The 25,815-nt window shown below is 61.7% G+C and overlaps 1 protein-coding gene across 5 annotated transcripts; it reads right to left on the reverse strand.

The window, feature by feature from the left end:
- Positions 1–524: 524 nt before the first annotated feature.
- Positions 525–24,886, reverse strand: GANC (glucosidase alpha, neutral C). 5 transcript variants are annotated; one of them, XM_029077926.2, is made up of 24 exons: positions 24,756–24,886; positions 22,514–22,576; positions 21,796–21,904; positions 19,598–19,713; positions 18,607–18,789; positions 16,711–16,759; positions 15,693–15,759; positions 14,862–14,958; positions 13,771–13,951; positions 13,106–13,262; positions 12,316–12,551; positions 12,023–12,149; positions 10,597–10,676; positions 9,623–9,766; positions 7,966–8,062; positions 6,236–6,337; positions 4,805–5,048; positions 4,337–4,401; positions 3,692–3,768; positions 3,169–3,243; positions 2,848–2,961; positions 2,550–2,662; positions 1,823–1,926; positions 525–904 (listed from the first exon to the last, which is right to left on the reverse strand). In XM_029077926.2, exons 1-24 carry the CDS (start codon positions 24,812–24,814, stop codon positions 795–797), a joined length of 2,769 nt encoding a protein of 922 aa, XP_028933759.1. In that variant the 5' UTR covers positions 24,815–24,886; the 3' UTR covers positions 525–794. The 5 variants fall into 5 exon arrangements, with proteins under 5 accessions (XP_028933759.1, XP_028933760.1, XP_039769860.1 ...); XM_029077927.2 differs by having other exon boundaries at positions 12,023–12,089; positions 19,598–19,725; positions 24,756–24,885; XM_039913926.1 differs by having other exon boundaries at positions 4,853–5,048; positions 19,598–19,725; positions 24,756–24,885.
- Positions 24,887–25,815: the final 929 nt, after the last annotated feature.

A 25,815-nucleotide genomic window follows, 5' to 3' on the forward strand; every position in this document is an offset into this window, starting at 1 on the left:
GCGAGCGAGGATTGCCTCACTCCGGGCCTCTGTGGTTTGGGTCGAGGTCCAGCTGACCGGTCACCCCAACGGTCCCGCGGAGACCGGTTAGAAAAGCCAACGCCCCCAGTCGCGTTTTCGACCGGAGCCGGGGCTCCCGGCGGGAGCCGGACCGGGAGGGCCGAGGCCGGGTGGGGAAGGGAGGGACGTGTGGCGGCTGTAAGGTCGTCGAGGGCGGGGAACGTGTCTTTTTATCGTTGCGTTGTACTCTCCCAAGTGCTCGTACGGAGCTCCACGCTCAGTAAGCGCTCGATAAATACGATTGGATGGACGAATGGGGAAGTGCGCCGAGATGCTTCTCCAGATTGGCACCGGGGCCCGCCGAGTGCCAGTCGCCGACCAGGCCCTCGGGTGGGGACCGGCCCCGGCCGCTGGAAATCTCCCTCTCTCCTCCCCCGCGCCCCGGTGTGAAGCCCTCCCTTCCGCACGCGGTTTAACCGCGTACCGGGATGGGATATTCACCGACGACGCGATTGACTCGATAATGATGACGACGGCGGGCGGTCCCCATCGCGGAGAAGCATCCCAAGCGGTTTACTGCCACGTACCCAAGAGCCAAAATCGGAAGCCAAGCCGAAAGCCGAACGGGACGCCCGAGCGGGCAGCGCCGAGGCCGCGCTCCGCAACTCCGGCCGCAGGACGCGGAGACCGGCCCGGCGGAGAGGGTTCCTCGGCGTCCAGAGGCCCACGGTCTCTCTCTCTCTGAGCCTCCCGAGAGCGTCCCGTCCCGGTGTCCGAAGGGGTGGCTCCTCGCCTCACCTGACGCGGACCACCCAGTCGGCGCCCACGGCCAACCGGAGCTTCTCCAGGGAGAGCACGGAGGTGGCGGCGCAGTACGTGAAATCCGCTTCCCGGGCTTTCCCACCTAAATTCCGAGGGCGCAGGGAGAAGGGCGGCTCACGGTGGGCTCGGAGGGAAGGCCCCGAGGCGGGGGGGGGGGGGAATCCGAGGACCCGGCCTCTTCCGTCAGCGGACGGGGGCTCGCCCTCGGGGCCTCGGGAGCGGCCCGAGCATTCGGTCAGGGTGGGACAGCGACGTAGTGGGTGCTCGGTAAGTACTCCTGATCGAGGAGCCCTCTCCGGTTGTTTTCAGTCCTCTAGACTGTAAGCCTACCGTGGACAGGGAATTTGTCTCTTTATTGTATATATTTGCCTCAGTTCCCATCTGTAAAATGGGGATTAAGACTGTGAGTCCCACGTGGGACAAGTGATTGGCCTGCATCCGTCCCAAGCGCTTAGCGCGGTGCTCTGCGCACAGAAAGCGCTCAATAAACACGACTGAATGAAGGGACATCGGCGGGGAACTGGGCCGAGGAATCCGGGTGGCCAAGTGGGGATTGGTTCTGGTCGGTCCATTGGGCCGAGACCCCGGCCCAGAGAAGCGGCGTGGCTCGGTGGAAAGAGCCCGGGCTTGGGAGTCAGAGGTCGTGGGTTCTAATCTCGGCTCTGCCCCTTCTCAGCTGTGTGACTGTGGGCAAGTCATTTGACTTCCCTGTGCCTCAGTGACCTCATCTGTAAAATGGGGATGAAGACCGGGAGCCCCACGTGGGACGACCTGCCGTCCTTGTATCTACCCCAGCGCTTAGAAGAGTGCTCGGCCCACAGTAAGCGCTTAACAAATACCGTCATCCTCATCATCATCCTCTCTCGGGCAACTTTTCTGGCTTCTCCTCTGTGGCCCTTCGGCGCCCTGCCGGTGCCACCCCCCCCCCCCCCACCTCCGACTTCGGAGTTTGAGACGTCGCGGACGGGACGGGAAGCGAGAGAAAGGGCCGACTGCTCACCGGGGGGGCCGGTGGTCACTGAGGACGGCTTCCTGTCGACCCCCAAGATCAGAACCCGCTCCACCACGCAGTCGGTGTGGAATTTCCCCTTGGCGTCCTCACAGCTGGAGGGAGAAAATGTCAGAGGAGGCAGTCCCCGGGACCGCGGGCCTCGTCCACACTCCCCAGGGGCACGAGTGGGCATCCGCCCCTGGGATGATGAGCGACTGATGGATCGATAGGCGTAAAGGGCCACTTTACAGGCCCAGACCGTGAGGTAACTGGGGACAGGGAATGCGTCTGTGGTTCTACCGTACCCTCCCAAGCGCCTAATATGGTCCTTTGCGGGCCGTAAGCGCTCAGTAAGTACGACTGAATGAATGAACAGGCGAGGACACAGAAGAGGCCCGTGTCACTCGCCGATCCGTTCATCCAAAATCAATGTGGGCCAGTGCCTCCCGCTGGACCGGAAGCTCCTGGAGGGCAAGGGACGTGTCGACTAGCTCTTCTGACCTCTCCCCAGCGCTCGGTACAGTGCCCCGCACGCGGTAGGCGCCCAGTCAGGCCTACCGATCGGTCGAATGGCTAACGCGGGTGTCAATCGGGGACACGGGCGGCACCGTGGCTCGCTACGGGAGGGGAACGGCGGCCGGGAGACGCCCCCGGGGGAAGCGGAGGTGGGGGCGGGCGTCCGGGCGTTTCCCTCTTGACCCCCGAGGCCCCGGCTCCTCCCCCTCGGCCGCCTCACCTGGAGGAGAGGGTGCCTGACTGGAACGAAAACTTCCTACGCAGGTACCGGTTCCGACGGAGGTAGCCGAAAGAATGTCCGTCGTCGAGGAAGAGCTCGCCCACGGCAGAGGCCTGGAGGGGGGCACAGACCACGTGGGCAGTGAGAAAGGCCGGAGCTCTCCGCCCGCGGTGCCGTCGCGGTGGGGCTGGGGCTTGGGCGGCGAGGCGGGCGAGGCGGAAGAGGCCTCCTCTTAAGCTGTGGCGGACGCGGGGGCGCAACCTAAATGAGCTGCAGCAAGCGGCCGACCTCAGGGTACCTCAGAATCGAGCGCCACTCGCAGCTCGTAGGACGCTTCGGCCATCCAGCCGGTCGATCCGCCCACGGAGGTCTTGGCGGGCACCACGGTGCCACCGCGCTGGAACACCGGGATCTGCACGGCGTGGCCCGTCCCACGGCCGAGGAGACGCCCGATCAGCGCTCCCGGACGCTTGTCGGGGGTCGGGTCCGCCGCCCGCCCGGCTCCTTCTCCCGGTCGACCCCCGGGGGCCCGTCCCGCCCCTCGATGGGATCGGGAGGGAGTCTTTAAGTGACTTCTAAAAAAAAAACCCAGTCCATCCCACGCTTCGGGCCCGCTTACGCTCTCCAAGGTGACGGGGACCTCCAGGGTGCGAGCCCCTTCCCGACGAGCGAACGTCCGGAAGTCGTACCAGACCTGAAAAGGGGACGGGGCGGGGGAGGCGACGCCCTGGCCACGCTCGGGCCCGGCGACCGTCCCGCCTACTGCCCTCGCCGGGCCTCCCCGCTGACCAGCTCGAAACTCTCGATGGGGAACGACGGTCTCCGAGTCCTCAGCCCCCGGGTTTGAGGGGCTGGACGCTCGCTGAAGGCGGGGATCTCGTCGCCCATTCGTACCGCAGGCTCCCCGGTGCTCGGGACGGCGCTCGGCGCGCGTCCGGTGCTCCCCGGACGCCGATAATACGGGCCCTTCCATTTACCACCTACAACCTGCCCCCCCCCCCTCCCATGTCTGCTCAGCTCCCCGTCACGTTCGGGCCCCGGCTCGAACCGCGGACGTGGCCGGGTCGGGCTCGGTCAATCGTATCTACCGAGCGCTTACGGCGTGCAGAGCACCGTACGGAGCGCTTGGGAGAGTACGCTACCTCCGCTGGCCCAGGCAGAAACACGTTCACGGAGGTGGCCCCTGGGTCCGTAACCGGATGCACCAGCAGAGCGTTCCCTACGAGGAAAGGGAGAGGGGTGAGAGCCCGCTGGGGGCAGGGAACACGTCTACCAACCTGACCTCTCCCAAGTACCCAGTGCTCCGCACACCGTAAGAGCTCGATACATCCCACTGATGACGACGCTACTACGACGCCGGAGGAATCTCCAGCGTGGGTCCGGCCCCCTCCCCGGCCCCAACCAGTCCTCCCCGGACGCGGACGGGACACGGGTTCGCCGAGCCCCACCTTACGGGGAAGTGGCCTTTCGGGACACGCGGATACACAGCCGCTTCTTCCCGCCCTTTCGGAAGGACGTTCCCCAACCGTTGTCACGCTCCGGGAGCCCAGGCTTCCCGGCGCTCTGTCGCCCCCCCGTCCCTTTGGGTCTAAGTGTGTCCCGACTCCACGTCACCCTCCGGAATCTCCCCGCGTTGAGCTGATGCCAGGGGGCGACAGGTGCCCGCTCTCTTGGGGCGTTTTAACCCAGGCGGGCCCAATCCCCCGCCCCTCTGTGCCGCCGGGTTCCCCGCCGTTGGTTTCCCGGCAGTGCCCGGGTGGGTTCGGGTCAGGGGGCGGCCCGCTCACCCAGCATGTACTCCTCTTCCGCCCCGAACGTCTCCGGTTCCGTGGGGAACTCCACCCACAGGGGCCTGGGGACAGAAAAGGAAGACGATCGCTTCTCTTTCCTATTGCTTCAGCGCCTGGGATTTCAGCGACTTTATCCCACGCCGAACGCCTCGTTCTCCCCCGCGGTAACGAACGGGATCGACCAATTCATTAACGGGAAGCGGCGTGGCCCGGTGGAGGACCCTGAGCCCCGCGCTGCCACTCGTCGGCTGTGTGATCCTGGGCTTCGCTTTTCTCTGTGCCTCAGTTCCCTCATCTGTACAGAGAAGACTGTGAGCCCCGTGTGGGACGGGGATTGGGTCCAACGCGATTTGCTGGTACTCCCCCGCCCCCCCCCCCCAGCTCTTAGTACAGCACCTGGCACATAGTAAGCGCTTAACAGACACGACGATTATTATCACTCTCAAGCCGGAGCGCGAGCGGTACCTCATGACGGGCACCGAGGTCTCCTGCGCCCGGTAGAAGAGGGAATACCAGTAGGGTAAGAGGGTGTAGCGCTCTCTGACGGTCTCTCGGATGAGGCGGGTGTGCAGGGGCTCCAGCAGCCAGGGCTCCCGCCTCTTGGTGTCCCGGTTGGCGTGGCCGCGGAAGAAGGGCTGGAAGGCCGCGGCCTGGTACCAGCGTACCAGCAATTCCGGGTCCGGGTCCCCGATGAAACCGCCTACGTCAGCTGGTGGGGGAGAGGGATTAATCCACCCGTCAGGGGTGTCGGCTGGGCGCGGGGCACTTGGGAGAGCACAGCCCGGCGGCGCTGGTTGACACGCCCCCTGCCCTGAAGGCCACACGGGCCGGGCGAGGGCGCGGTTGGATCGGCCGCCGGCGGCGGGCGGCCCGCCACCGTCCCGGACCGGGCACCCGCACCCGGCGCCTCGCCCGCGTGGGGATGTGGGGATGGGTCGGCGCCAACCGTCACCACTGCCCCCCGTCAACCGGTCGAGGGAGAGTACCCAGTACAGGGCCGTGCGTGCACTAAGCCCTCCGTAAATACGACAGATCGGCTGAGAGAATTTATTAAGCGTGGGCAGGACGCTTCCCCGAGCAACTCAATGCCCGTCTTCCTGCCGGCGGGATGCCTAAGGCCCAGCAGGCCCGCTCCGCTCCTCTAACGCCCACCTTCTCTCCGTATCTCCGTCTCGCCGCCGACCTCTCGCTCCGGCCCGGAACGCCCTCCCTCCTCATCCCCGACAGACGATGACTCTCTCCCGCTTCAAAGCCTCACTGAAGGCCCATCTTCTCCAAGTAGCCTTCCCTGACCGAGCCCTCCTTTCCTCTTCTCCCGCTCCCTTCTGCATCACCTTGATTTGCTCCCTTTATTCATCCCTCCTCCCCGTCCCCCAGCGCTTATGTCCGTAACTGGAATTTATCGATTTCTATGAATATCTCTCTCCCCCTCTAGACCGCAAGCCTGTTGAGGGCAGGGAACGTGTCCGTTTACTGTTCCATCGTCCTCTCCCAAGCTTTTAGTACGGTGGTCTGCCTACAGCAAGCGCTCAATAAATACGGTCGAATTGAACGAATAGACCTCGAACGGTCACCGAATCCTATCTGTTGAGCGTTTCCCGTGCATAAAGCACCCTACTAAGCATCTAGCACTGTATTAAGCGGCACGGTCTGACCGAGACGTGTATCTTGGGGCTCGGAGGGTTCTGGGCCCTCAGGGTCCCGGCTCCATAAAGCGGGAGAGAGGGAAGCGGTGAGAAGAGGACGTGGGCTCACCCGCTCAGGGGGGATCGGGGCCTTTACCACAGGGAGACCTGGGCCTCTCAGCCCAGCCGACGTCCAGCCCCGAAACCCTGGGCGGGGCCCGCCCCGTGGGGCGACCCAGCGGGAGTCTCCCCGGAAGTCGCCCGGCCTTACCTCCGCAGAACGGGATCCCGGCGATGCTGAGCGTGAGCAACATGGGGATGGAGATTTTCAGGTAACTCCACTCCGCTCTGTTGTCTCCGGTCCACACAGCGCCTGACGACCCGGGGCGCACGGAGGGAGAGCGATCCCTGAGTCGAGGTGGGACGACTGGGCTTTCCGGGGGCGGGGGCGGCGGTGCCAGGGTTCACGCTTCTCCCTCCCGTTCCTGCCTGGGACTGAACACAAACCGGCACCACGGAAAACTCCCATTTCTCACTCCCGGCTGGGCCATCGCCGTTCTTCTGGCGGTTGTGTGGGGCGGGTGAAAATATCCTGCACTGTTCTTGGCTTAGTAATAATAATAATAATAATAATGCTGGTATTTGTTGAGCGCTTACTATGTGCCGAACACTGTTCTAAGCGCTGGGGTAGACAGAGGGGAATCAGGTTGTCCCACGTGGGGCTCACGGTCTTCATCCCCATTTTCCAGATGAGGGAACTGAGGCACCGAGAAGGCAAGTGACTTGCCCACAGTCACACAGCCGACAAGTGGCAGAGCCGGGATTCGCTCACTGTGGGCAGGGAATGTCACTGTTTATTGTTGTTTTGTACTTTCCCGAGAGCTTAGTACAGCGTTCCGCACACAGTAAGCGCTCAACGATCGACTGACTGAATAATACTCCCTTTATTCATTCCCCCTCCGGGGGAATTTATGGACATCCATGTACATATGTGTGATTTATTTCTATTCACGTCTATCTCCCCCTCTAGACTCTAAGCTCTCTGTGAGCAGGGAATGTGTGTCTCCCAAGCGCTTAGTACGGGGTTTTACGCACAGTCGGCACTCGATAAATACAATTGAATGAATGAATGAATGAAAGCAATAGTATCCACTGAGCGCTTGCCACGGGCCGAGCGCCGGGCTAAGAACCGGGGAAGTATACAGAGGAGGGCACGAGACGCGGCCCCTGGCCCTCAAGGGGCTCTGCACATAGTAAGCGCTCAATAAATACTACCGAATGAACGAAAGATCTGAAAGAGAGTCGCCGGGTTGGCTCTTAGGAAATCGTCAAAGAGCTGAGTGGGAGGAGGGGTTCGGGGAAAGTGGCCGCTCCGGGATCGTAACGGCACCTACGGAGCACTAAATGATAATCGTGATGTCTGTTGAGCCCTTACAAAATGCTGAGCGCTGTACTACACGCAGGGATAGATCTCTGATCATCAAGTCCCACGAGGGGCTCCCGGTCTAAGTGGGAGGGAGAACAGGTATTGAATCCCCATTTTACAGATGAGAGAACTGAAGATGGAGAAGGAGCGTGTCGTAGTGGCTAGAGCCCGGCCCCGGGGGTCGGAAGGTCATGGGTTCTGATCCCGGCTCCGCCACTTGTCTGCTGTGCGACCTTGGGCAAATCACTTCATTTCTCCGGGCCTCAGTTACCTCAGCTGGAAAACGGGGATGGAGACCGTGAGCCCCACGTGGGACAGGGACGGCCCCTCCTCGTGGCGTACGCCGCCCTGCTAGCCGTCAGGAAATAAAGGAAGAGCCGCCCGCCAGCGCCAGGAGAGATACCCATCAACTACCTCGTCCCGGGATCTCCTGGCAGGTCAGAACGGAAGGGGAGGGTGAGGGGGTGAGAGGGAAGGATTGTTCGAGAATGCGGAGGGGCTCCCGCTCCCCCGTGGCCGGAGGGACCGCGGGGCCCGGGCAGCCCCTAGCCGGCGGGCGAGCGCTTCTCCCCTACCGTACTTCTGGGAGCCGGCGAAGAAGGAGCGCGTGAGGACGAAGGGTCTCTCCTCCCCGCCGGACCTCTGCACCAGCCCCGCGGCCGTCGCCATTTGCTGCGAAGTCAGAGGAGGATCGGTGGGCAAGTTCCTCGCCGGGATAAGCCGCGCGCGCCCAACCGGAGGCTCCCTCCCGGCTGGCCGGGCGCTCGGTGGTCCCGGTTGGGTCCTCGGGCCCCCCGGGGGTCGGGGGGCGGTCCCTCAGCGGGGAGCAGCGGGGCCTAATGGGTAGAGCCCGGGCCTGGGAGTCCGGAGGACCGGGGTTCCGATCTCAGCTCCGCCACCTCTCCGCCGTGTGACCTCAGGCCGGTCGCTTCACTTCTCCGGCCCTCGTCAGCTCACCTACCTGTCAAATGGGGGGTGGAGACTGTGAGACAAGGCCTGTGTTCGAGGCCGGTCGCTTGCATCTAACTCAGCGCTTAGAACGGTGCCCGGCACACAGTAAGGGCTTAACAAATACCACGGGAAGAAAAAGAAAAGAGAACGTTCCGCGAGGCCCCGGAGCGGAAAGCCTCTTGGGGATTCGATTAATCGGCGGGCGCAGGTTAGAACACGCATCGCGAATGCACCCGGTCCTCCCTGGCACGCAGTCGCCTCTTCTCCCCTTACCGTACTCACCCGTGTGCTTAGTACAGTGTTCCGCACACAGGAGGCATTCCATAAATACCTTCCTTCATGCATCTGTTAAGCGGTTATTATGTGCCAGGCACCGGGATAGACACAAGCAAACCGGGTCGGGCACGGTCCCTGACCCACGGGGGGGGGGGTCACGGTCTTAATCTCCCATTTTACAGCCAAGGGAGCTGAGGTTCGGAGAGGTGAAATGACTCACCCAAGGTCCCACGGCAGAAAAGTGGCGGAGTCGGGATTAGGACCCAGGTCCTTTTTTTAAAAAAAAATCTGGCATCTGTTAAGAGTTTACTGTGCGCCAGGCACTGTTCTAAGAGTTGGGGTAGATACAGGTTGGACCCAGTCCCCGTCCCATGTGGGGCTCACGGTCTTAACTCCCATTTTACAGGTGAGGTAACTGAGGCACAGAGAAGTTAACCGACTTGCCCAAGGACACAGTGGCTGAGCTGGTCCGCGCTCTATCCTCCAGGCAAAATGGTTAATAATAATAATAATGATGATGACGATGACGATGATGAAGATGGTATTTGTTAAGCGCTTACTAGGTGCCAAGCACTGTTCTAAGTGCTGGGGAGTGATCGGGTCGTCCCACGTGGGGCTCCCAGTCTTCATCCCCATTTTACAGATGAGGTCACCGAGGCACAGGGACATGAAGTGACTTGCCCACAGTCACCCAGCTGATAAGTGGCAGAGTCAGGATTAGAACCCACTACCCCCCGACTCTCTTCCACTGTCCAGTCGACTGGTTTACCCAGGGAATGGATCCCGGGACCAGACTGGGACTCCCCTCATCCCGAATACCTTCTTTTACCCCACCCCTCTCTCTGTCACGCCCGCCGCCACCCCCAGTCTCAAATGCCAGGGGCATCCTCCGGGCCTCTTACAGTACAAAAAGCAGAAAAACGCCCCGAGTAACACAGCTCCTATCGTCCGGAAAGAACGTTCTCGGGGAGGAGGAAGACGGGGACGTGGCCGGGGGCCCCCTACCTGGTAAAGGCCGTAGATGTTGTGAAGCTCTCGGTGTTCCCGCTGGCCGTGGTGGAGGGCGTCCTTTGGCAGGGTCAGTTCCGGCCCCCGGAAGACCGAGGGCTCGTTCATGTCGTTCCAGGCGAAGAGGACGTCAGTGGAGCCCTGGGGACGGGGTAAAACCCAGCCGCGCTTAACGCACGCTCGAGCCCGGGCCCGGGAGTCAGAAGGACCTGGATTCTCATTCCGGCTCCGCCACCTGTCTGCTGTGGGACCTGGGGAAGTCACCTCACTTCTCTGGGCCTCAGTTTCCTCATCTGGAAAAGGGGGATTAAGACTGGGAGCCCCCGTGCGGGATAGGGTCCAACCTGATTAGCTTGTAACTGCTTAGTACGGTGCCCGGCGCAGGGCGTTTGACAAATGCAATTATCATTAGTAATGTCCCCCACGGGGATGACGGGGGCGGTGGGAGTGACGGCTATTATTGACCGAGCGCCCAGTGACTACCCCTCGACCGACGTCCCTGCCCGCCAGAGGCTTCCATTCTGACTAATCACGAGACCCCCCCGTAAACCCAAAACCTCACTGAAGGCACGTCTCCCGACTAAATCCTTATTTCCTCGTCTCCCTCTCCCTTCCGCGTCCCTCTCGCGCTTAGATTCGCACCCCTCGTCCACCCACCCTCAGCCCCACGGCACTTACATCCACATCCGTAGTTCATTTATTTATATTAATGCCCGCCGTCCCCCCGCCACCCTCCGGACTCTAAGCTCGTTGTGGGCAGGGAACGAGTCCACCAGCTCTGCTCCGCTGTCCTCTCCCCAGCGCTTAGTACGATGCTCTGCACTCAGTAAGCGCTCGATAAATACGACTGGCTGCTTAACCGATCTACTCCCACGTGCTCATTCCCCCGGTGATTTGCTCCCCCCCCCCCCCCCCGACCTTCTTTCTCCCTCTCGGGAAAACGGGAAGAGCCCAAGGGGAGAAGGCCAAACCTTGTACGTAGAGAAGGCAAACTGGTCCGCGTACCACTTGCGGACCTCAGGGTTCGTGAAGTCCAGGTAGGAGCAGGCGCCTGGGAGCACGAGATGGCAGGCGGCCGGTTAAAATGGTTGCCACTCTATAATTATTATGATTGCATTTGTTAAATCCATTCATCCGTCGTTTGTTGAGCGCTCGCTGCGTGCGGAGCACTTCACTAAGCGCTTGGGTGACCAAAATATAACAACAAGCAGACCCGTCCCTGCCCACGGCGACCGCTTGCTTACCGTGCGTCAAGCGCTGCCCTCGGCACTGGGGTAGATACAAGTTGCCAGGCTGGACTCAGTCCCTGTCCCCCCCCAGAGCTCGCAGACTAAGTAGGAGGGAGAGTGGGTCCTGATTCCCCATTTTACAGATGAGGAAGCCGAGGCCCCCGAGGAGCTAAGTGACCCGCCTCAGATCGCCCGGCAGGCCACCGGCAGGGCAGCTGAAGGGTGGGGGGTCGGAGGGTGGGGACCAGAGGCCGGTAACACGCCCGCGTTTCTGGGTTGGGGCGGCCTCACCCAAAGGACGGGCGACCCTAACCCGGAAACGGGAGGCGGGACGTCTCCCCGGGGCACCTGCGGTATCCGCAGGAAGGGCCCCGAGCCGCGGGGACCACGGCACGGCGGCTCCGGGACAAGCCGTGTAGCCTAGCGGGAAGAGCCCAGGCCTGGGAGTCAGAGGACCTGGGTTCTAATCCTGGCTCTGCCACTTGCCTGCTGTGTGTGACCGGGCGGGTCACTCCTCCGGGCCTCAGTTTCCTCATCTGGAACGTGAGGATTCAACACCCGTCCTCCCTCCTAGTTGGACCGTGAGCCCCTTGTGAGCCAGAGACTCTATCCCGGCATCTACCGCCGAGCTTGGCACGTAGTAAGCGCTTCGGAAATACTTCATTTATTATTATCATCACTATTAGAGACGGGGGAACCTCTTGGCTCCTTCACTCCGGGGCCACACCGAGGGGGACGGGCGGGGCGCAGAAGGGTGGAGAGGTCCTTGGGGACCCAACTTTCAGGCCCCTTGAGGTCATCTGCCAGTCTCTTGGATGATTATGGTATTTATTGAGCGTCTACTATGGGCCACGTACCATACCGGGCGCTGAAATCCTTTCCCTCCCCCTGGTTCCCCAAGCAGAGTCTGTTCTATCGATGATTTCTCTGTTCAGTGTCTGAGCGCTCTTTCCTCTTCTTCTTACGTCCGTATCCCTAATTTCTTCATCTATATTGACATCCGGCTCCCTCTCTGGGCAGGGACCGTGTCTACCAACTCCTTTCTGTTGGTATACTGTACTCTCCCAAGCGCCTAGTACGGCGATCTGCACGCGGGAAGCGCTCGGTCGGTACGACCGATCGACTGATTGACGGGCCCGAGCCACAGCGACAGAAGTCGCTCTCTTACCCGGCCAGCAGATGCCTTCGAAATCTTCACCGGCGCTGTTTTTCACAAAATAGCCCTTCGCTTTGGCCTGAGAGTAGAGGGAGTAATCGGGATCCACCTTGATGTGGGGGTCGGTGATGATGACCAGCTGCGATTCGCAAGGGCGAGAAGGCGACCCGGTTTAACAGGTACCGGCCTTCTCTGTCCTCCCAGGGCCCCGCGGGTGAGACAGGGACCGCGAGATTCCCTCGGGAGAAGGTTTCCCCGGGAGGCCGAGCCGCCGGGCCGCCGCCGCCGACCCCGGCCGCGGTCACCTTCCGCCTTTTGCCCCTCAGCAGGTCCTGCATCCCGGTGGGGTCCGGGAACCTCTGCCGGTCCCAGGTGAAGTACCGCTTGCCCTCGGTGTGTTCTATGTCCAGCCACAGAGCGTCGTAGGGGATGTCGTGGCCGTCGAAGCCCGCGTCCACGGCCCTCACGTCCCGCTCGTCCTCGTAGTTCCAGCGACACTGGTGGTACCCCAGGGAGAAGAGCGGAGGCAGGGCCGGCGGGCCTGGAACCGAGCGAACGGGGGTCGGGGGAGCCACCGGGGGGCCGGCGGGCCGGCGGGGAAGTCACCTCTGGACCGCCCGGGAGTGGCCGCTCCGGGAGGAGGGCGGAGGGGACACGCGGGGGGCTACGGCAGCTCCCCGAAGGCCGGCGGGGGCGAGGGAGACCGGGACCTCGAGCCCGAAGCGGGACCGGAGCCCCGGGCCAGGCCGGGAGGCGCCATCTTGCCCCAGAAGGAGACGTGGGACCCGGGAGGGCCACCTAGGGGGTCAAGGGGGGACCGTTAGCGGTTCTGTCATCGTCGTCGATGCTGTTTACCGAGTGCTCACTGTGTGGCAGGGGACCGGACTGAGCTCTCGGGCCAGTAGGCCGCAAGACAGCTGGCAGACACATTCCCTGCCCAACGTGAGCGTACGGTCTATAGGACTGTCCAGAACCGGGAAGGGCGACCTCGGCTCTCCCTCCTAATGCCACGACACTCCTGCGGGGTCCCGGTCTTCCCGCGGAGACCAGAGGAACCGGCCGGCCGGGGGACGGGTCCCGGGGAGGGTCCTTTACCCGTGAGCCGCCCGTACTGTTGGAAGACGGCCGAAGGCGTGGGTCCCATCAGCAGGAAGACGTCGATGACGCCGCCCTCCGACATCCAGCGGACGGCCGTGTGGCACTTGGCTCTCTTCTTAGCGGGGCCGGGGCCGGGGCCGGGCCGGGCCCCGGTCTGCCGGGAAAGGAGCAGGGGAGAATCTAAGACGCTCCCTCTCCTTCTCCCAGGGAGACTAGCCGGACTGAGAAAACCACCGGAGCCACCGACCGGCCGTGGAGGCCCGGTAGCATTTGGGTTGCCACGGCGACGTGTCCCCCGGAGTACTACCAAGGGCGAGGGAGGCCGGGCCCGGGGAGGGCGGTGGGCTGAAGGAAAGGCCGTCGGGTGGGCCACACAATGGCCGGTGCCTCCCCACCGCCACCCGCCGCCGATTTTCAGTGCCGCCGTCCGGCCGGACGGGCGAGGGGGACGTGCCCGTCTCCTCTCTCGCCCCCCGGCCCTGCCCCGAGGCCAGGCCCCGGGCCCTCCCCCCCTCCCACGGCGGCAGGGGTGGTGACCCCGCGGCCTCGCTCTGCCGCCCGGGCGCGTCGGCTCTCTGCCCACCGACCGCAGCCGCGGGCGCCCCGCGGGCCCGTTTCTCCTCCGGAGATGTCCAACGGGGCCCGGGGGGGCCCCCGCTCACCTCCACGGCGGCCCGGCGGCCGATCTCCACCAGGGTCTCGGAGGCGTTCAGCCAGAAAACGCCCACGGTCCTGCCCTGGCTGTGGGCCAGGAGGTACGGCACGGAGCCGTAGATGCCCATTTTGTCGTGGATCTCGTACCCGTAGACATCCAGGTTGTAGAGCCGGTACGCCTCCCCGTTGCTGAAACACACACAGGGAGGTCTCGGCCACAGATCCGCCGGGGGATCTTCGAGCCCCGGGCCTTCCCCTTCCCCCCGACCCCCACAACCCCCCACCGCGAGAACGGCGTCCGAGACGGCTCGGCCGCTTCGACCTTTCTTAGCGTCTCATCGTCTCTTTCAGCTCCCCACGGGCGGGGCTGGGGATGTGTCTCCCCGCTCTGTCGGATGGTCCTCTCCCAAGTAATAATGACTACGGCACTCGCTAAGCGCTTCCCGTGGGCCGAGCCCCGTTCCAAACGCTGGCGTAGATACAGGTCGATCAGGTGGGACACAGACGTTCTTCATCCCCATTTGACGGATGAGGGAACGGAGGCCCGCGCAAGTGGAGTGACTCGCTCGAGGCCGCCCGGCAGACACGCGGCGGAGCCGGCATTAGAACCCGGGTCCTCCCGACCCCCGGGCCCGTGCTCCAGCCACCGAGCCGTCACTGCTCCTCGAGCGCCGTGGTCTCAGAAGCGCTCGACAGACGCCGCCAGTCGATCGAGCAGAACGGTCGAGAGTGAGCTCAGGCCGGGGGGCCCGGGGGGTAGGGAGGCGGGAGGCCGACGGCGGGGTCGGTCACGCGGAGAGCGGACGCCCCTTCTCTCAGCGCTCGGATCCAGGGGACCGTCTGGGCCCGCCGACCCTGGGCCGCTCCGGATCCCAGGGCAGGACGAGGAAGGGGAGTCGGCGGATGCGTTCCCTGCCCGCGGCGAGCTTCCGCTCTAGAGGACAGGCGAACCTGTCGGTTCTGTGGTCCGCGTGCACGACTCTTGCCGAATCGTCCTTTCCGAGCGCTTACTACAGTGCTCTGCACGCAGTCAGCGCTCAACAGATGCGACTGAATGAGGGAAGGAACGGTCGGGGGAGGGAAGGTGCTGTTGCTCTACCCGGTGTCCGGCAGCTGGAGGCTCTGGGCACGCTGCGGGATCCCGTAGACGTGCTCGAACCCGGGCAGGGAGAAATCCAGGCCTACGGAGCTGGGGCCTGGAAGAACAAGGGTCTGCGCTGAGCGGTCCAGAGGGTGGAGCCGACTGAGCGCTCAGAGGGGTCCTTGTCCATCTGGGCAGGGGGACGGCGGGGGACAGAGGCTCCAAAAGCACCCCGGAAAGAGCGACCTCAGTCCGGGCCCAACGTACCTCGATTTCATCTGTCTGGCCGCCGACCCCTCGCCCCGCGTCCCGCCTCGGGCCTGGAACGCCCTCCCTCCTCACATGCGACAGACGGTGACTCTCCCCCTCCTTCAAACCCTTAGTGAAGGCCCACCTCCTCCAGGAGGCCTTCCCCGACTACGTGTCCCTGCCCCCTTCTGCCTCACCCTGACTCGCTCCCTTATAATGATAATGTTGGTATCGGTTAAGCGCTTACTACGTGCAGAGCACCGTTCTAAGCGCTGGGGGAGACACGGGGTCATCGGGTGGTCCCACGTGAGGCTCCCGGTCTTCATCCCCATTTCACAGATGGGGGAACTGAGGCACCGAGAAGTGAAGCGATTTGCCCACGGTCACCCAGCTGACGAGTGGCAGAGCCGGGATTCGAACCCATGAGGTCCGACTCCCCAGCCCGGGCTCTTTCCACCCAGCCACGCCGCTTCTCAAATGACGTTGGTATTTGTTAAGCGCTCGCTGGGTGCAGAGCGAAAGAGCGACAGGGCCGGAGAGGCGTCCGGGAGGGGAAGCGGGGGAGAGAGGAATTGGATGCGACCCCAGGCTTAACCTTACCGTTGGCCTTGACGTCGACGAACGGGCCCCACCTCTCCTCCCAGAGGCCCAGGTCCTCTTCCTTCCCCTGAACGGACGGGAGCGAAGCGAGTCGGGACAAGTGGGGTTGGACACGGTCCCTGTCCCCCCGCGGGGGCCCGCGGTCTCGATCCCCCTTTGACGGAGGAGGTGACCGAGGCCCAGAGAAGTGACGCCACCTGCCCGAGGTCACGCAGCGGGCCCGTGGGCGGAGCCAGGATTAGGATCCGTGGCCTTCTGACATATTAGGGTCCGATATGCTGTGCTGCTTCCTGCGAGAATATCCAGGGTTGCCCAGCCGCCTCCGCGAACAGAAACCCCCCACCCCCCGCCGCCCCCTCCCACCTCTCCTCGCTCCTCTCCAACCCACCCCCGGCCCGCACGCTTCCCCCCTCTAATGCCGACCCCCTCCCTGTCCCTCCGTCTCCTCCGCCTCGCCGCCGACCTCTCGCCCGCGTCCCGCCCGTGGCCCGGAACGCCGCCCCCCTCCCCCCCCCAGATCCGACGGATATCGGGGGCCCGCCTCCTCCAGGAGGCCCTCCTTGGCTGAGAGAAGCAGCGTGGCTCCGTGGAAAGAGCCCGGGCTTGGGAGTCGGAGTTCATGGGCCCGAATCCCGCCTCCGCCGCTTGCCGGCTGGGTGACTGTGGGCAAGTCGCTTAACTTCTCTGTGCCTCACTTACCTCATCTGTCAAACGGGGATTAAAACTGTGAGCCCCACGTGGGACAACCTGTTCACCTTGTATCCCCCAGCGTTTAGAACAGTGCTTCGCACATAGTAAGCGCTTCCCAGATACCACCGTTTAAGCCCTCTTTTTCACCTTCTCCCGCTCCCCTCCGCATCACCCCGATTTACCCGGCCGTCGAGGGTTTCCCCGGGGGGAAGGGGCAGCGTGAGAGAGGTGACGAGCGAGCCCCTCCCCACGCACCGGAGGGAGGGCGGACGCAAGCCCCAGCGAGGACGTCGCCGCAAATTCAGACGACGCGGTGGATCTGGATTACCTGGGAGGAGCTGGTCGATAGGTCTTCCTCTCCTCCGGGGGAAGGTTCCCTGGAAGAACGATTTGGCAAGCTGCGGCGTTGGCCAGAGACTCGAGTCGGACGGAGCAGGACTGCCTGGGACTCAGGAGGTCCTGGGTTCTAATCCTCACCCCACCACTTGTCTGCTGTGTGACCTTGGGCCAGTCGCTTCGCTTCTCTGGGCCTCAGTTCCCTCGTCTGGAAAATGGGGACTGAAACTGTGAGCCCCCCGGGGGACGGGGACCGTATCCAACCCCATTTGCTCGCATCCACCCCGGCGCTTAGTACGGCCCCTGGCACATAGTAAGTGCTTAACGAATGCTATCGTTAATATGAATAATGATCCCGGCTCCGCCGTGATCTTGGGAACGTCACTTCTCCGAGCCTCAGTTACCTCATCTATGAAATGGGGATCGAGACTGTGAGCCCCACGTGGGACGGGGACTACGTCCGATCTGATCTGCTGCATTTGTCTAGCACAGAGCCGGGCACGTAGCAAGCGCTTAACGAATACCACAGTCGTTATTATTTTTGCTGTTATCTACGTGACATGCGGAGAGAGAGAGAGAGAAGAAAAAAGACAGGAGCGGAGGATCCCACTGCGCCTTAAGGCCTTAGGGCGTCCGGTCGTGTTTTCAAGTTACTTTGGGGGAACTGAGGCTTTGGGAACTGAGGAAGGGTTCGAAGGCAGAAAGGAGCCGGCCCCCGGGGGATTCCCATAATTATTTTAAATCCCGAAGGAACCCCCCCCCCCGCCCTCCGCTCTGGCCTGGATGAATGAGCCCGACGCTTCAGTGGAAAGAGCCTGGGCTTCGGAGTCAGAGGTCATGGGTTCGACTCCCGGCTCTGCCACTCGTCAGCCGTGTGACTGTGGGCGAGTCGCTTCGCTTCTCCGTGCCTCAGTGACCTCCTCTGTAAAATGGGGATTAACTGTGAGCCTCGCGTGGGATGACCCTGTATCTACCCCAGCGCTTAGAACAGCGCTCCGCACGTAGTAAGCGCTTAACAAATACCGACATTATTATCCAGAAGACTCTCCTTTCTCTCTTGTCAGATCTACCCAAGGAAATTTTATGGATAATTCAATCCCTCTGTTGTCAGTGTCCATCAGGTGTATTTATATATATATTCGTATAAACACACATATGTATATATATTTAAATGGCATCCGTTAAGAACTAATGATGTGCCAGGCACTCCACTAAACGCTGGGGTAAATCTAAATCTCAAGATAATCAGATGGGACGCAGTCCCTGCCCCTCACGGGGCTCCCCGTCTCAACCCCCTCTTTCCAGATGAGGTAACTGAGGCGCAGAGAAATTCAGTGATTTGCCCCAGGTCATTCATTCATTCGATAGTATTTATTGAGCGCTTACTCTGCGCAGAGCACTGTACTAAGCGCTCGGAATGGACAAATCGGTAACAGATAGAGACCGTCCCTGCCCTCTGACGGGCTCACGGTCTAATCGGGGGGAGACGGACAGACAAAAACAACCGCAGTAAATGGCATCAGGAGCAATAAATAGAATCATGAATAGAACCCGCCACCCAGCAGACGGGTGGCGGAGCGGGGATTAGAACCCGGGTCCGGGCCGTTGCCCCCGGGCCAAAGCGCATTTTAATAATAATGTTGATATTTGTTAAGCGCTTGCTACGCGCAGAGCACCGTTCTAAGCGCTGGGGGAGAAACGGGGTCATCAGGTCGTTCCCACGTGAGGCTCACGGTCTTCATCCCCATTTTACAGAGGAGGGAACTGAGGCCCAGTCAGGATCTCTATCATCCCAGTCACTTGCTCACGTCGAACTGCTTGCGGTGGGGGTTCTGCGAGGGGCGGACGGGCTTTGGAGATGCCTCACGGCCGCCGCGGGCCGTGATACCTGTGTCTGGGGGGCGTCTGGAGAGGCTCGAAGTACAGCTGGTCCGTGGAGTTTATGCCCAGCACCGTCTCCTCCTCAGTTACCAAATCGATCCTGAACGGCTCCGCCGCGACGCGGAACTTCCAGGCCCCGTCGCCGCTCGCCAGCACGAGGTGACCCGGGTCGCCGGGCCGGGCCGTCAGTCTAGAAAATCAAACGCGGACGGCGGCGCGGAGAAACCGCGGAAGCCGTCCTGGGAAAGTCAAGGAAGCCGCTACCTAAATTGATTAGGAGGGTCCCCGGTTCATGGACCAAGCGGAATGGCTTAAGGCAGTTAAAAAACGCAGGCGACCGGCTATGTACCTCAACGTTACTAATAGCGTCGGTTAATGGTGGCGTGACTCAGTGGAAAGAGCCCGGCCTTGGGAGTCAGAGGTCATGGGTTCGAAACCCGGCCCCGCCACTTGGCAGCTGGGTGACTGTGGGCGAGCCACTTCACTTCTCGGTGCCTCAGTGACCTCATCTGGAAAATGGGGATTAACTGTGAGCCTCACGTGGGCAACCCGATGACCCTGTATCTCCCCCAGCGCTCAGAGCGGTGCTCCGCACCTAGTAAGCGCTTAACAGATACCAACATTATATTAAAATTAAATTGCAGTGATCTGCACACGGTAAGCGCTCAAGAAATATGACCGAACGAATGGTCGCCTGCCAGCCGTCCGCCGGGTGGCCGACGGAGGAGAAAGCCAGAGAACCTCCAGCCGGGACGGGGACCACCGACTCCGCTGCCAGCGCTTAGTACGGTGGTCCGTGAGCGCTCAGTAGACGCGACCGATCGATCGATCGAACCGAGGGCCGACCGCGCTTCTCTGCGGGTTTGGCGGTCGACTTCGGCTTGGCCTACGAAACCTCCCGCTTAGGGAGACGTGGGTCCCTGGGCGGACGTCGGGCACGGACCCCGGGGGAGAAGACGGCGCCCGCGTCCCCCCGGCTGCCCCTTCTCTTCGCTTACCCTCTGGTGGCCAGGGATCTCGGGAGGACGTCGGGGACCTCAAACCTCGGCTTCAGGGGAGCCTCCTCGTCGATTTTCAGCCGGAAAACGTCTTCCTCTACTTGGGAGCATTCCACCTGCAGACGGACCTGGGGGCAGATTAGAGGGCCGGTCTCCCCCACCGCCCCGGGTGGACAGACAGCCGTCTCCCCGCGTCGAATCCGGGGGAGACCCCCTACTCGGCTCTGCCCCGTCTCCAGGCCAACGACGATGCCTGAACCCAGATCGTCCCGGCGACATCCCGTTTCGCCCGGGGCATTTCGGTCGGGATCCGGGCCTCGGTCTCCCGCTTGGTGCCTCTGGCCGGGGGGGATACGGGGATCCCCGGGGCACGGAGAGCGGCTGGCGGACGAGCGTCCCGTTGGAGCGGGACACGGGGACATCCTCGAGAACCGCGACTGCTACCGGCGAGGAAATGCCGGAAAGCCCTGACGTTTGGGATTTGGAAGGGAAACCGCAGGATGAGCGCAAGTACCGCGGTTAAAGCCTAAAGCCGTGGCAAAATAACATTATAAGAGAGTCGGTAGACATGTCGTCTCCTCGTGGCTACTCACTTATAGCTTCTCCTAGGCGAAGCAGTGTGGCCTAGTGGCTAGAGCCCGGGCCCGGGAGACAGAAGGGCTTGGGTTCTAATCCCGGCTCCGCCGCACGTCTGCCGCGTGAACTCGGGCAAGCCAGTTCACTTCTCCGGGCCTCCGGCACCTCATCCGTCAAATGGGGATGAAGCCTTGGGAGCCCCACGGGGGACAACCTGATGACCCCGTAACTCCCCCGGCGATCAGAACAGTGCCTGGCACGTAGTAAGCGCTTGACGAATACCATAATGATAATGATAATAAATGGGGATTAAGAGCGTGAGCCCCACGTGGGCCAGGGATTGGGTCCGACCGCATTAACCGGTGTCTGTCCCAGTGCTTAGAAGAGTGCTCGGCACATAGTAAGCGCTTAATAAATACCACAGTTAGGATTGTTATCCTTACTACTGCTGCTACTATCAGTAATAATAACGATGGCATCTGTTAAGCGCTTACTACGTGCCGAGCACTGTTCTAAGCGCTGGGGGAGATAGAGGGTCATCAGATTGGCCCGCGTGGGGCTCACATGTTTTAATCCCCATTTTTCCAGCTGAGGAAACTGAGGCCCAGAGAAGCGAAGTTGACCCGCTCGAGGTCACGCACCAGACAGGTGGCGGAGGCGGGATTAGAACCCGCGTCCTCTTGCCACTAAACCACGCTGCTCCTCTAAATTATTATGAAACCAAGAGAAGGCTTATACTAGTGACAGAAGGAGGAGAATTATTAGCCGCCAGGGGCAGAGTCTACCAACTCCGTCGCGCCGTACTCTCCCAAGGAGCTAGTACAGTGCTCGGCACACGGTTAGCGCTCAAGCCTGAGGGAGCTCGTCCCAGGTCTTCCGGAGGCCGCCATCTTCTCCGACCTCAGGCCCCCTCTCCGGGCCCCTTCCTGCTTGGGATGGGAAGGGGATCTGGCCAGCCACGTGACCTCAGGGTCGAACTCAGGGCCCGACAGCTAACCCGCTATCTCCTGGAAGTGGGGGGACGGTCCCCGCTCCGCTCCCGACGGGTCTGGGGGGCGACCGGGGGGTCCCCAGACCAGGGTGGGACTGGAGATGCCTCATCGGGAGCCCCCCCCCCCCCGCTCCCCGACCCCGGCCCGCAGCCTCATAAAAGTTTGGTGACCCTTTCGGGGCTCAACGGCAAGACCCGGGTCCTCTGCCCCATATCAGCTGGGTGACCTCGGGCAAGTCATTTCACTTCCCTGGGCCTCGGTGACCTCGTCTGGAAAATGGGGATGAAGACCGGGACGGGGGACCACCCGACGACCCTGTATCTGCCCCGGCGCTTAGGACGGTGCTTGGCCCGAGAAGCCGCGTGGCTCAGTGGCAAGAGTCCGGGCTGGGGAGTCAGAGGTCATGGGTTCGAATCGCGGCTCCGTCACTTGTCTGCTGTGGGACCGCGGGCCAGTCACCTCACCCCTCTGGGCCTCGGCGACCTCACCGGCAAAAGGGGGATGAAGACGGTGAGCCTCACGTGGGCCGACCCGACGACCCTGGATCTCCCCCAGCGCTTAGAACGGCGCTCGGCACATAGTGAGCGCTTAACGCCTACCGACGTTAACGTTGTTATTCTCCCGGCTCACCTTAAGGTCCTCGTTGACGACGAGGAACTTGGTACGGTCCCTCCCTGCGGCGACGGAGTCCAGCAAGCCCCGGTAGCGGGTCTGCCCGGGGCGTGGCCGTTTCTGACGCCTGCAGAGCGGGAGGACGTCGTACAGAGGCCGATGGTGGGGTGATGGGGAGGGGGACCCTTAGCCCGGGACCCCCCGAGGGACGGAGAAGCAACGTGCCTGGGCCTGGGAGTCAAAAGGGCCCGGGTTCTCTGCCTCATATCAGCTGGGCGACCTCGGCCAAGTCATTTCACTTCCCTGGGCCTCGGTGACCTCGTCGGGAAAATGGGGATGAAGACCGGGACGGGGGAACCACCCGACGACCCTGTATCTGCCCCGGCGCTTAGGACGGTGCTTGGCCCGAGAAGCCGCGTGGCTCAGTGGCAAGAGCCCGGGCTGGGGAGTCAGGGGTCATGGGTTCGAATGGCGGCTCCGTCACTTGTCTGCTGTGGGACCGCGGGCGAGTCACTTCTCTGGGCCTCGGTTCCCTCATCTGGAAAATGGGGATGAAGACCGGGAGCCTCACGTGGGACCACCCGATGAGCCTGGATCTCTCCCGGCGCTTAGGACAGCGCTCCGCACATAGTAAGCGCTTCACAAATACCAACATTATTATTTATTATTATCTTGCGTGGAACGTCATCAGAAATGTTTGACCCAGGACTGGGGGGGGGGGGGGGCGGCGTTTTACCTGTAGAAGGCAATCTGACTGCAATCCCTAAAGATGCTTTTGTCCACAGCTTCCTCCAGGACACTAGAGGCGAAAAAGGAGAGGGTAAGGAGAGTATTCTCCTCTCACCGGGCCACACTGCTTCTCTTCGGGATCAGTTTCCGCGTTGGTTGAAGAGGCTCCAGAGGCGGGCGCTTTTCAGGTGCGGCGTGGCTCAGCGGAAAGAGCCCGGGCTTGGGAGTCCGAGGTCGTGGGTTCGAATCCCGCCTCCGCCGCTTGCCGGCTGGGTGACTGCGGGCAAGTCGCTTCACTTCCTCTGGGCCTCAGTTCCCTCATCTGGAAAATGGGGGGGGAAAGCTGAGAGCCCTCCGTGGGACAACCTGATCGCCTTGTCTCCCCCGGCGCTTAGAACAGTGCTTTGCACGTAGTTAGGGCTTAATAAATACCACCATTTAATGGGGGGAGGGGGGTAAGCAAAAGGTTTGGAGTTCAGGAATTGGGTTATAAACCCGGCCGTGCCGCTGGGTGATCTCGAGCAAGCTAATTCAGCCCTCTGGGCTGGCTTCTTCTCATCTTTAAAGCAGGACTAATAGTAATCATGGTACCTGTTAAGCGCTTACTATGTGCCGAGCACCGTTCTAAGCGCTGGGGTACGTACAAGGTAAGCAGGTTGTCCCACGTGAGGCTCACGGTCTTAATCCTCATTTTCCAGATGAGGGAACCGAGGCCCAGAGAAGTGAAGTGACTTGCCCAAGGTCACACAGCAGACAAGCGGCGGAGCCGGGATTAGAACCCACAACCTCTGACTCCCAAGCCCGGGCTCTTTCCACTGAGCCACGCTGCTTCTAGAGCACCGGCCTGGGGGTCAGGAGGACCCGGGTTCTAGAGGAGGAGGTAGACATTTCTGGGCCTCACCGACCTCATCTGTAAAATGGGGATTCATGTGTCAGCCCTATGTGGGACATGGGGCTTAGTACAGTGCTCTGCACATAGTAAGCACTCAATAAATGCTACTGAATGAATGAGTGAACACGGACTGTGTCCGATCTGATTAGCTTGTTTGTAATAATGATGTTGGAATCTGTAAAGCGCTTACTATGTGCCGAGCACTGTTCTAAGCGCCGGGGGAGATACAGGTTGTCCCGCGTGAGGCTCCCAGTCTTCATCCCCACTTTACGGATGAGGGAACTGAGGCACAGAGAAGTGAAGTGACTCGCCCACGGTCACACGGCTGACGAGCGGCAGAGCCCAGGATTGGAACCCATGACCCCGGACCCCCAAGCCCGGCCTCTTTCCACTGAGCCGCGCCGCTCGGGCCCCAGCACCTGGCACAGGGCCCGGCAGGTAGAAAGCGCTTAGCGGATACCATAAAAAAATGATCGTCACTATCCGTTCTCCCGCACCGAATGATCAGTCAATCAGTGGTATTTATGTGCACAGCGCTTTACTCGGCATTCATTATTCTGTATATTTTATTACTGCTGTGCATCGATCTCTAATTCTATTTATTTATCTCGATGTTATCGATGCCTGTTTACTTGTTTCGCTGCCTTCTGGACCGCGAGCCCGTTGTCGGGCAGGGATGGTCTCTATTTGCTGCTGAACTGTCTTTTCCCGGCGCCCAGCACGGTGCTCCGCACGCCGTAAGCGCCCGCTGCGTACGACAAATGAACGGATGAACGAAACTGGAGGAGTCCGGTGACGCTAAAGAGACTCGGTCCGCGGCGAACTCACATCTAGAGGGAGAGACTTACCGGTTGTCGGGAAAACGATCGCAAGGGGCCTTGCCCAAAATGGAGCGCGACAGCTGGGTGCAAAAGGGAGGTGTAAAAATGGGGTCCAGCCGGAGAGCACTGGGTGGCCACTGGGCCTTTCTGGGGTCCGGCCGGAGAGCTCTGGGTGGCCACTGGGCTCTTTATGGGGTCCGGCCGGAGACCTCTGGGTGACCCCTGGGATTTTTACGGGGTCCGGCCGGAGTCCTCTGGGTGACCCCTGGGATTTTTACGGGGTCCGGCCGGAGTCCTCTGGGTGACCCCTGGGATTTTTACGGGGTCCGGCCGGAGACCTCTGGGTGGTCACTGGGCTTTTTACGGGGTCCGGCCGGAGTCCTTTGAGTGACCACTGGGATTTTTACGGGGTCCGGCCGGAGTCCTCTGGGTGGCCCCTGGGTTTTTTACGGGGTCCGGCCGGAGACCTCTGGGTGACCCCTGGGCTTTTTATGGGGTCCAGTTGGAGACCTCTGCGTGGCCACTGGGCTTTTTACCTGATTTCCTCCCGTCCGGCTGGTTCCTGGGCCGGCCCCATGGCCGCCTGCTGCTCCATCTCGGCTACGGTCCCGGACTCGGCCCCTTTAACGGCCGGGGATTTCTCTCATTTTCCACCCTGCCGGTTTCTGGATTTGGCCTGATTCCAACTTCCCCTGGGCTGCTGGGAAATGCAGTCCGGTGCCTGGCACTCTTGTCCTCTCCCTGGCGCTTAGTTGTCGGAATGATGATGGAATTTGGGAAGCGCTCACTACGCGCCGAGCACCGTTCTGAGCGCTGGAGGGGATACGAGGTCATCGGGTCGTCGTCCGCGTGGGGCTCACGGGCTTCAATGCCCCTCTGACAGATGGGGGAACTGAGGCCCAGAGGAGCGACGTGGCTTGCCCCGAGTCGCACAGCTGACGAGCGGCGGAGCCGGGATTTGAACCCATGACCAGTGCTCGCCCCCCCCCCCCCAAGGAGCACTCAGTAGACACCATGGACGACGGTGATGATGGCGAGAGGAGGGAGGATGGACGAGAAGCGGCGTGGCTCAGTGGGAAGAAAGTCGGAGGTCGTGGGTTCTAATCCCGGCTCCGCCACTTGCCGGCTGTGAGACTTTGGGCAAGTCACTTCACTTCTCTGGGCCTCAGTTACCTCCTCTGTAAAACGGGGATTAATGATAGTAATTACGGTATTTGTTAAGTGCTTACTATGTGCCAAGCACTATTCTAAGCACTGGGGTTGCTACGAGGTCAGCGGGTTGTCCCATGTGGGGCTCACAGTCTTCATCCCCATCGATACCTTGTATCAACCCCAGCGCTTAGAACGGTGCTGTGCACATAGTAAGCGCTTAACAAATACCATCGTTATTATTATTATGTCAGGGAGGGCTGGCTTGGCCTCACCCCCGGCACCTTCTGACATTCGGTCATTCATTCGTACTTATCGAGCCCCTACTGTGTGCAGAGCACTGTACTAAGCGCTTGGGAGAGTACAGTAGAACCGCAAAAAGACTCATTCCTGCCCGAACCACCGCGGAACCGAGTCTCCCCGGCCCTTACGTGGGCCGCCCTTATA

This window comes from Ornithorhynchus anatinus, chromosome 13 (genome assembly GCF_004115215.2).
Source record: "Ornithorhynchus anatinus isolate Pmale09 chromosome 13, mOrnAna1.pri.v4, whole genome shotgun sequence".
Classification (NCBI taxonomy): domain Eukaryota; kingdom Metazoa; phylum Chordata; class Mammalia; order Monotremata; family Ornithorhynchidae; genus Ornithorhynchus; species Ornithorhynchus anatinus.

Coding starts and splice junctions, on each gene's coding strand:
- GANC (XM_029077925.2), bottom strand. CDS start 24,814: ATGGAGCAGCAGGCGGCCATGGGGCCGGCCCAGGAACCAGCCGGACGG. Junction 21,905..22,513: donor AGTCAGATTGCCTTCTACAG/GTAAAACGCCGC, acceptor CCCGCTCTGCAG/GCGTCAGAAACGGCCACGCC. Junction 15,760..16,710: donor TATCGACCAGCTCCTCCCAG/GTAATCCAGATC, acceptor CCGTCCGTTCAG/GGGAAGGAAGAGGACCTGGG.